The 10,780-nt window shown below is 36.1% G+C and overlaps 3 protein-coding genes across 3 annotated transcripts in view; all 3 read right to left on the bottom strand.

The window, feature by feature from the left end:
* The window catches only part of LOC108971203, a 674-nt gene extending 526 nt beyond the window's left edge, over positions 1-148 (bottom strand). The window contains exon 1 of the mRNA XM_018937090.1: positions 66-148. The gene's annotated coding sequence lies outside the window, so the exon portion shown is untranslated. The remainder of the gene's footprint in view (positions 1-65) is intronic.
* Positions 149-2,761: 2,613 nt separating this feature from the next.
* On the bottom strand, positions 2,762-5,950 carry LOC108971179. The gene is made up of 2 exons (XM_018937062.1): positions 5,108-5,950; positions 2,762-3,088 (listed from the first exon to the last, which is right to left on the bottom strand). The coding sequence occupies exons 1-2, from the start codon at positions 5,404-5,406 to the stop codon at positions 2,941-2,943; spliced, it is 447 nt and encodes a 148-aa protein (XP_018792607.1). The 5' UTR covers positions 5,407-5,950; the 3' UTR covers positions 2,762-2,940.
* A 61-nt stretch (positions 5,951-6,011) lies between these two features.
* On the bottom strand, positions 6,012-8,095 carry LOC108971178. The gene is made up of 2 exons (XM_018937060.1): positions 7,647-8,095; positions 6,012-6,234 (listed from the first exon to the last, which is right to left on the bottom strand). Exons 1-2 carry the CDS (start codon positions 7,991-7,993, stop codon positions 6,108-6,110), a joined length of 474 nt encoding a protein of 157 aa, XP_018792605.1. The 5' UTR covers positions 7,994-8,095; the 3' UTR covers positions 6,012-6,107.
* Between the last annotated feature and the right edge of the window lie 2,685 nt (positions 8,096-10,780).

The raw sequence follows: 10,780 nt of genomic DNA, 5'->3' as shown, positions 1-10,780 counted from the left end.
AGTAAAATGTTACACAAATAAAGATAACTGTTTATAAAAGTCAATAACAAAGATTTAAAACAAACCCAATATATTCGCTCTACAACCGAAATAGTGAGGAAAAAACACGATTATATGTAAATACTTGCGACCGTGAGCACGCTTCGTTCTATACTAAACCCAAGCAGAGCCGCGAGCCAGCCGCTGAGCACCAGCGAGCAGCCGCAACCACATGTATTCGTTGGAATTCCTCAGTTACTCGAATATTTGGTCACTTTTGTTGACTGTCGCTCGTTTGCTCCGCTGTCAGTTACTACCACACTCACATACACACGCCGTATACATAAATATACCTCAGGCCTCAATACATCAATTAAATAAAGTGTGTCTGCATTGCCGCAAAACAATATTGGCGAGCACGGATGAGCAATCCGAGAACAACCGCCAACGCCTCAATGTCAAAAACATCCGACGGCATGATATAAACGTTCTCGAGCAGCGAACCGCACGCCACCACCGAACGCTGTACATTCACCAGACGCTTAAATTTCTGTTGCTATTTTTATGCCAACAAAGAAGGGAAAATTAAAATACAATTGAAAAAGGCTTTCAGTGAGAAACTTAAATGGCAAAAGGAAAAGCGAGAATATAGAAAATTGCTTACCTTACTTATAATTTTAACAAAAAAGTAAAAAATTTAAATTTTGTGAAAGATTTTTTTTATTTCGCTGAGGTTAGAATTATATTTAATTATATTTTATTAATACATACTACTGAGCTTTGTTTATAATTTTAAAATTCCTGATTTATTCAATCAGAATCCATGTCGTCCCCCCAAAGTAATCCCTCTTGGTCCCAATACCCTTGTGTCATCATTTTCTCCAATCTTCGAAACAGTTGTTAAAATCAACTTGCGGAATAGTCATCAATGCCCGTAGCGATACACGTTTAATTTCTTCAATTAACTACCCGGAGCGGTCGTTTGACTTTGCTGAATGGCCAGAAGTGACACAGAGGCAAATCAGGGGAATACGGTGGTTGCGGCACGATGTTGGGTGAAAATTTGGCGAAAAACTCACTAAGAATTAATGCAATATGCGACGGGGCATTATCGAGGTGCAAAAACCAAGAGTTGTTGGACCCCATATCCGGCCTCTTTTTACGAATAGATTCAAGCGAACGGCGCATGAAACTCAACTGTCAACATAACCTTGATTTTCGACCTGCTTTGATGCAGTTTCGGCTTCGGCTCACCTTTGCACGATAATTCGCGATCACGTATGCTTCCGCGTCGCAAGTATAAATCCAAGACTCATCGCCGGTACTAACACATATTATGACAACCTAGTAGTCGGGATTCATTAACACGAGGCAATTATTCAAAAAAATTTGGTCATTTTATAACCAATTTCACTTTTCTTACGCCCAAAAGACCTTTCAAAATCGTTTTCACTGATCCTTCCGATATTCTAACGATGCCAGTATGATCTCTAATGTTAACCATCGATTCTCAAGCATCAATGTCTTTGTTTTATTTTTTGCCACAGTAGTATATTCAATTTCTTATAATATTAGCCTCTCTAAAAAAGTAAGGTACTAATTAAATAAAAACCACGATAAAGTTTACTTTTGTGTTCAATAATTTAGTTATTTTGTATTATCAGCCAACATCATTAGATCAGGCTACCGACAGTGCGCTCAAGACTAGCCAAGAACTGTCCGACCTTTTTATCAATATCATCAAGCTATTTTGTTATCCAACGTGTTCCCGTACCCGGTCTTGGCGCAATCGACAAAAACGGTTATTAAAGAGGGAATCACTGTAAAAATTGGGGTGTTGATAAAATATCGCTTTTTGAGGGGAAATCACAGTTGAAGCGAAATCTTGACGGCGAGTTTCCGGACACTGCCTCAGGAAAATCAACCAAAATCAAAATAGGTTCTCCAAGGTAGCAGGCACTCTAAGGGCAATAATTAATTTAATTATTATTATATTATGCACCAATCTTTGGGTATAAGAAAGCTGTGCGAAAAGCTGTTGCCACGGGAGCTCACTTTTGACCACAAACTACGACGAGCTGAGCATTCGAAGCAGGGTTTGCAGATGTTCAGCTACTGCTTAGCGTTAAAAAATGCTCACTGGAAAGAAATATCCGTCGAGCGAATATGTGACCGCCGAAACTGAGGCCTATTTCGAATCAAAGGAAAATTACAAAAACGATATCGAAATCGATATTACGCTGCCACTTTTCTTTCTTTATTTGGCATTAAAAATAGGTCACTCGACAGGAAATAAAATGTAATGAGACATATTTAGTGAGCTTGTGGAAAAATAATTTAACTTTTTGACATAGTTGTTATTCAAAAGTCGAAGAAAGCTCAGAAAAACTGACAAATTCCGCGCAACCTTGCATACATAGCATACAAAAGGTGTGCACTAATTAGTTCACCTTTCTCTGGAGTATATAAAATTTGTTTGATACGAAAGAGAGAATAAAAATAAAATGAAATGTGTTCACGAAAATTTCGCTTAAAATATCAAAATTTTATTTTTGTTAAATTACACATGCTTTCTAGAAATACGTTGGGATATATGTAGATATTTTTCAAGGCTTAATGTAAAAAAAAAGAACTAAAAGTGTAATAAAATACATACGTATGTAAATATGTGCGCTTAATTACGGTTTAGTGCTACATATATTTAATTATAAGCATATATAGAATATGTATATACAAAAATATTTTTTATTTAACTGTGTATGTGTTTATTTTCATTGTATTATCGAGTGTTTTCGTGAAGACAAAAATTGGAAAGCAGATATTTTTATTAATTGTATTATTCTTATTATTATTGTTTGTTTTTATTTTGCCTTTTCGTTAATCGGCCTCCTTGGCAGTAAAGGAATCTATACGAGTATGTATTTTCCAACTAAGTGTGCGTATGTGTGGGTGACAACTACCTCATGACTTGGCTGCCAGCTTCTTCGGTTTAATTGCTGAGTGCTTCATAGCGCGTCCAAAGTAGCAACCGCATTTCTTGCAATAATGATTGCGATCCGTTTGTTTACATGGTATAAAGTAGTCCATACAGCAGCAACAGCAAAATGAACTGAAAGTAAAGTGTAGGAATAAAATCACAATAGATTAAGAGTACTACTTAATAGTGAATACATTTCTTTCATTTTATGTTCTACTGTTTTTAAAATACTTTAATAATTTTTCTAACATAAAATTAGAAGCTACACTTCACAAGTGCATTTTTATAATTTATAAGGGCGTATTATATTGTAGTCCGATTTGAACAATATATTCGGAGATTATAGCGATACTTTATATAATAATTCACATCAAATTTCGTGAAGATATCTTGTCAATCAAAAAAAGGTTTTCATACAAAGAATTGATTGTGATCGTTCACTTTGTATCGCAGCTATTACTTAAAGGAAGCTGAAACAAGCACCAAGCTTTGGCACCTCATAAAGCCGAAAGCAAGCTTTTCAACTACGTTCAGTTTTGTTCGAGAGAATTGTGCTTGTAAACAACTCAAGTTTTAACAACTGAACTGTGTTTTCAATTGAGCGTAGTACTCTGGCTTATTTTAAAAAATGCCGATTCTGTATAAGTTTTGACATAAATACATAAAGAATCGCTAGTTTTTTTTTTACATTTTCTGTTCCTATATACTCTTAGAATTAATGAAGAATCCCACTTTACCGCTCGATGTTCGGAGAGCTCGGAGTGCATACCCCAAACTTTAAACGCGTTTTTCTCAAAACACACCTTTTTGAACCACGTTCCTATATTTTTTACAATTTATTGACAATATTACATATGAATTTTATGACAAAATTTATGAAAAAAAAACTTAGGGAAAAATAAACAAAAAAACGTTAATAGCTTTTTTATTTATCAACATTTTTTCATGAGTCTAGTAGGGACGATAACCATTCACGTACTTATTAAAAATAAATTGGGTTTTTGTGTGTTTGCTAGTGAAAAAAAAGATTTCACCAAAAAATTCTGAAAAATTTGTTTATACTCTCTACGATATACCTTGTGATATGTAAAAAAAAAGTTCTATTGCTGAATAAAAATGTCTTTGCAAAAAAAAAAATATTAAAAACACATGCGAGATTACCCTACTGACCCCTTAAAACCAATATACGGCCAACAGCTGAAGCTTCGTGAAGCGAAACATTGGAAGAAATTTCGATATAATAATAATTACACACAATAAAATAACGCATTTTAAAGAGAATATTAAGTTTTTATACCCTGAGCAGGGTATATTAAGTTTGTCACGAAGTTTGTAACACCCAGAAGGAAGCGTCGGAGACCCAATAAAGTGTATATATTTATAAATGATCAGTATGTTGAGCTGAATCGATTTAGCCATGTCCGTCTGCCTGTCCGTCTGTGTGTCTGTCTGCCTGTATATATACGAACTAGTCCCTCAGTTTTTAAGATATCGTTTTGAAATTTTGCAGACATAATTTTCTCTTCAAGAAGCTGCTCATATGTCGGAACTGACGATATCGGACCACTATAACAGTATATATATAGTTTCCACACAAACTGAACGATAGGAATCAAGTTCTTGTATGGAAAACTTTCACATTTGACAATGTATCTTCACACAAGTTGGGACAGATTATTTTCTAAGGCAACAATGTAATATAGAAAGAAATTGCTCAGATCGGTTAACTATAGCATATAGCTGCCATACAAACTGAATGATCGGAATCAGATGCTTGCATGGGAAACTTCCTTATTTGACAAGATATATTCACGAAATTTGGTATAAGTTATTGTTCATAGAAATAATGTAATCTAAGAAGAAATTGTTCAGATAGGAACACTATAGCATATAGCTGTCAAGGAATCCAGCTCTTGTATGGAAAACTTTTGCATTTGACGTGGTATCTTCACAAAATTTGACATGGCTTACTGCTTAAGGTAACAATATAATCTCCGAAAAAATAGCTTCTACACAAACTGAACACATAGTTACTAAAGGAAATGCATCTGTGAAGGGTGAAGGCGAGAAATGTATTGAAAAACTCTAAAACACCACACCAACACTATTTCACACTCAAAAATCTTGTTAATAAAAAAATGTCGCACTTACACCCACAAACAGCCGACGAAGCGATTGATCTCCGTCGCCCACCATTTCATATCGTTTTCGACTTGTGTCATTTCAATAATCCCGCAAGCAGGACACTTCAACATTACGGATTCCTGCGGCAAATTGAGATAGGTGCCAATGAGTGGTGTGGCGAAATTATTATAAATATGCTGCTCTTTCAACTCCTTCAGCTCCTTCTCAGACAAGGGCTTCTTGGCATTGTTATCTACCGCGGCAGGTGTGTTGTTGCTGTCTTCAATCGCGGGTGTATTTGGCGTGGAGTTGGATTCCGACATCATGTTTTAATCGTTATATTTAATTATATGCAAAGAAACGCACTCGCTTTCGTATTACTTATTATAAATTACTCGCGAAAAAAAGTAGAATAAAGAATTGCTTAAAAAGCGCAATGACTACACGTCCGGCAATAAAAGAAACATACTAAAATCCAACGGCTAACAAATATCTCAGTTGAGGTCAACAGTGAACACTAGGTAGTAGCCAAGCGAGCGCGCGAGAGAGTTAGAGGGTGAGTAAGAGAGAACTGATATATTTCTCAGATATGAGTGAAAAAAGCGAAAGTTTTTACGCTACCACCTACGTTTAGCTTCTCAGAGCACCTAATAGAGCTGCTGCTCAGAGTGAGTATGATAATCGATCGTGAGCGGTTCGCGTTACTTGATTATTAAACTTTTTTAGTGTTTACAAACTAAAGTGTAAGTTTCAAAAACAATATTTTTTTGTTATTCGAGGTAAGGTATTTTCGAGAGCGCGCACTTTAAAGAAATGCATATTTATTATTGCACTTTTAATTAGTTAAACTTAAATTATGTATGAGAGTGCTTATTTTATAAATTATAATTTATATTTATATTTTTATAATTTATTTTTTCATTTTCGTTATTGGCTTTGTTATTTAGGAAATATTGCACGGTTCCGAGTTCGCTTGTTCATTTTTAATTCTTTTTAATTTTGTTATTTATTTTTGCTATTACGGCACTCATTTCGGTCTCTGTTGTATGCCCAATTTGCCGCCACATTTGCTGCAGTAAATGCCTTTCGTGATCCACTCGCGATTACAGCCGCACCAGGTACAAATGCAGCAGAGCCAGAAGATCGGGAAGAAGCTACAATGGAGAAAAATTAAATGTTTTATGCCATTTAATTTAAATATTTGAATAATATTTTTAGTTGTTTTCAAATGCTGGTATTGGAGCAATATCCAGAAGTCTTTGTCAATTTAATTGATTAAATCTAAAACAAAAATTGAAAATTTTAAAAATACATATTTATTACATAAAAAAAAAATAAATTGTAGAAATATTTTATTTGAAGAATGCAAATATTACTTTTTACGTCAATTCCCTTAAAAAAAAAAATTAACTAAACTCTACATATTACAACTAAAAAATATTTTAAATCGAATAAAAATAATAATTTTGTAATAAAATAATTACAGTCTTCAAGTAAAATGCCTATTCTTAGTTAATACCAAGAAAAATATTAACTTCGGTTGCACCGAAGCTATATTACCAATCAGAAATACAAAAGATTCCTTTATTAAAAGTACAATCCTGCGTGTAGTGCAAAGCTTTCAAAGACGTTCGAGAGATCGTTGCCTCGTTCTGGACGAACTTCAACCCCTTCAACTGATGAAAATATTACAAAAGTAAAGGATACGGTGGTTAAAAATCGTCAGGTAAATTTTAGAGAGATAGCAACCCTCTGCCCACTGTCTCTCGGGAGTGAATTGTAGTAATTTTGGTGGACATTTCAAGTATGCGAAGCGTCTTTGCCCGACTCGTTCCGATAAAGCTTAAAAACACGATTTTAAAACGTGTACCGTAGACAGGTCTCTTTAGACATGCTTGGTTGTGCGAATTCCGAACCGACATTAATGAATGGCATTATGACTGCCGATGAGAAATGGGTTAATGAGTATGATATGCAAACAAGTCAACAATCATCGGAATGGAGGGAACAAGCCGAAACCATAAAACTGGCACGTTATTATTCCAATATTCATGGTTTGGTTATGAATTTGATTTGGAGGGACAGACAGTCAATAAGTAGTTCTGTTTGAACGTTTTGAGCCACTTGCATGAGAACATCCTTCGAAATATGCCAGAATTGTGGGAGAACAATTCATGGATAATGCACCATCGTATCGAGCCACGATTATGACCGAATTTAAAGCGAAAAAATGCAATGAATACCATCAACCACCGTATCCAACGAATTTGGCTCCGTGTTATTATTATTATTTTTTTTTTTTTTTTTTTTCTAACTAAAATTGTCGCTCCGTGGAAGCCGTTTTCAGTCGATCGAAGAGATAAAACAAAATGCCCTGAAAAACATGAATTCCATCTAAAAAAGTGCTTATCAAATGTGCTTTAGGGACTGAATAAATTGTTGGTATAAGCGTATTTCATCTTATGGGAATTAATATATATTAAATATTTTGCGTTTAATTTAAAACGATAAACTTAATCTTAAATTAACACTGGCATTGAACAAATAACTCAAAATATGTACTTACCACGACAACGTCGACAGACAACAGGTGGCATCTTTTAAACCCGCCGCACGCATCACAGCCGCATCGCCGTACTGCTGACACAGCGGACATTTGGTGTGATAGGTACGCGGACCGACGGAGTAGAAACGCAAACGTTTCTGACTGCTTTTCGGCACTGCTGTGGTGTCGAGCAATTGTTTTTGTGTCACTTTACTAAGGCTAACGGCATCATCTATGTACGGCAAAACGGAGGTGCGACCCTCCAACACCACATTGGCCACAATGTGGCGCTTGCGCTCCTCCAACGATTCAACCGGTATCAGCTTGACCTTCACCAGCTGTGGGGTTTCTGGAACAGCGGCTGCCATGCTGCTTTTCGAAAGTATATTTTTTTCAATTTTTATGATAAACTCAAAACTTTTATTTCTAGAAAATTTATAGTTTTTATAACGGTTGTGTTGTTGCGCGTTGAAGTGGTGGCAGTGAACTGCTGACTGCTGGCCACTGAGACCGTCCGTTGGTGGGCGGCAGGCGTTAATACAGTTATGGCAATTTTTAACAATTTTTAATGCTCAGTGATCATCAAGAGAGCGACGAGAGTATGGCTGCTGGAGAGAATGATCACTAATCTCCTTCTATGTCTAATTGTTATTTTTTCCAATTTTCCCCAAACAGTGTCGTCTGTTGTTCGCTAAATTCTCACCTCTCTGCGATCTCGCTTTGCTCCAATTAAAATAACATTTAACAAGATCTTTGCAGTGTGGCATGGTGTGATGTCATCGCCGCTCAGTGCGGGTAATTTATAATTTTTTGTGTCTTTACTTTTCCCACACGTTTTCGTGCCAACCGCTGAAGTGGGAAAAACGTGCGGAAAATCACGCATACTAAGCAAATGATGCATTTATGTATGTATGTGTGTTGTTGTAGATGCTTGAAGGCAAAAATATAAATTTAGCTAAACGTTCCACCTGTTACATAATCATGTGTGTATGGCCATAAACAAATCATTTTTTTTTATTTTTTTTATTTTAGTTTAAGTCAATAAAACATAACCCAGAATAATGAAAAATTATATATGTTTAATCAACAAATGTTTGAGATACATATTTGAGATAAACGTAGGGAGAACACTTGCACATAATGATCACTTTCTAAACTCTAAAAGGTTAACTTGCATTATTCTGGTAGGCTAATAAGCCACGAGTAGACCAGTTTTCGTCCATTAGGATACCAGAGGGAGTACTGTTTCGTGATTCATAAGGAGTAGCAATGCTTTAGAATGCCTGTGCTTGACGATAATAGACAACAGTGCTCACAACCGATATGTTTTCAAGTGTACTAAGCCGTGGGCTCTAAATGCTTGAGTCGTTGCCTTACCAGCGCAGGACAAGTGCACAAGAAGTTCTCCATTGTTTCCCCAGTTACCTGTTCGTTGACATTTCCAGCAATCTTTTTAATCTGTCAGCCCCATTCTACAGGGTTTGTCTGGAAAGTAATTGAACAATTGTGAAAATTCTTTAAAAACTTTCAAAATAGGTTCTGAGGTGCGTACTGCTTAGATCCCCTCTATAGTCTCAAAATTCTTGCCTTTTGTCAGGCTTTTCAGGCAAGGAAACAAAATTAGGACCCAACGTAGGGGCATATATGGGCTGTAGTGCGGCTGCGGAAACGTTGGGATGCCGGTCTTGGTTAGGTAGCTGTTCACATGAATAACGTTGTCGTGGTGCAACTTTCAATCGGCTGCGATGTCTTGACGGACACTCACAGAAACACGTCGCTCAAAAATGTTTGTCCTGTCTCTTCAGGTGCTTGGAGACAACTGACCAGCGGCTCGTTTGTTAGCTACGAACGCACTCTACCGAATCCAGTCGGTGCGCGCACACTCCGAAGTACAGTCGCAGCGGAAGATGATCAGTTCTATTACTTTCCGGACAAACAGGACTTTTTGAATCTAGCGCCCCTGGTGGCGCCAACTAAATGTCGACTGATGCGTTAGAATCTTATATTTTTGTGGATTGTTCAGTGAGAACTTCATGACATTTCATTAATTGGCAGTAAAGTTGTTGCGTTCTGAGTGTCAGTATGTTTGCGGTATCGGTGAGAAAATGAGCTTCGAACAAAGAGCCAACATTAAATTTTTTTTTTAAATTGGTGCAACTTTTGCCGAAACGTTTCAGTTGATGAAATAAGTTTATGGCGATGATTGATTATCCCGTAGCAGAGTGCACGGGTGGTCTCAACGTTTTCAAAGTGGTCGAGAGGACATAAATGACGATCAAGATGTGGGCCAATCAAAATCCGTGATCACCGGAAATTCCATCGAAACTGTGCATGAATTCATCAAAAATCAGCCAAAATCATCAGTGAAATTCATGGAAATGGCGTTGAACATACCAAAATATCAACTTAATTCATTAACCGCTCCTCGTATTCACCTGATATGAAACTATGCGACTTGTTTCTTTTCGGAAATATGCATTTTCCATTGAAAGGAAAGGCTTGCACTTGCGACCATACCGGTAAACGAGCTAAAACACTCGTTCGACAAGCTTTTGAATTTTGAATAAAATAAATTGAAATAAGTCCTGTTTATTTTGGAATGCTCCTTGATGAGAGACTCTTCGAAAATTTAAGGAACATAAGTGTTTCTAAATGAAGAATTTCAAATCTAGAAAGGTATTGTGTACGTTGTTATATTCAATACAGATGATAGATATCAGAGAACTGGCACGAGTAATAAATTTTTCTTTATACTTCAGTACTGATCTGTTACTCTGTCTGATTCTGTCAGTTCAGTTTCCATTGTTTATGCTTCGAATCAGTTCAGCAGAAAATTATTGTTGTTTGCTGTACTCATAGATTTACCTGTAGATTTACTTATAGTAAAAGTAAAAGTTTCACATCTATTCAAACAATCGCCGCAACGCTATAAACTGACATGATACGATTGGAACCGAAGCCAGCCATATCGCAGCAGATGAGATAGGAAGGAAGGCTTAACTGCTTCCAAAAATTTAATTCTATTCGAGTATTAGTAAAAACGCCTATTCGAACAAAAAATTTATTTTAAGTAAAAAATTATTGTAATTTTAAAAGTCGAAATAATAATTACGTTTTTCTCGAATTTATTGCAAATTTTTGAAGTTATTGAAATT

The sequence above is a fragment of the Bactrocera latifrons genome, unplaced genomic scaffold, assembly GCF_001853355.1.
Source record: "Bactrocera latifrons isolate USDA-ARS-PBARC rearing strain unplaced genomic scaffold, ASM185335v1 scaffold_33, whole genome shotgun sequence".
NCBI lineage: Eukaryota > Metazoa > Arthropoda > Insecta > Diptera > Tephritidae > Bactrocera > Bactrocera latifrons.
The sequence above is the reverse complement of the archived record's forward strand: the minus strand, read 5'-3'. Positions and strand labels throughout refer to the sequence as shown.

Bases quoted from the DNA above. Each gene is read 5' to 3' on its own strand.
- LOC108971179 (XM_018937062.1), bottom strand. From the start codon at position 5,406: ATGATGTCGGAATCCAACTCCACGCCAAATACACCCGCGATTGAAGAC. The intron at 3,089-5,107 runs GTAAGTGCGACA...CTTTACTTTCAG, and splicing joins TTCGTCGGCTGTTTGTGGGT to TTCATTTTGCTGTTGCTGCT.
- LOC108971178 (XM_018937060.1), bottom strand. From the start codon at position 7,993: ATGGCAGCCGCTGTTCCAGAAACCCCACAGCTGGTGAAGGTCAAGCTG. The intron at 6,235-7,646 runs GTAAGTACATAT...TCTCCATTGTAG, and splicing joins TGTCTGTCGACGTTGTCGTG to CTTCTTCCCGATCTTCTGGC.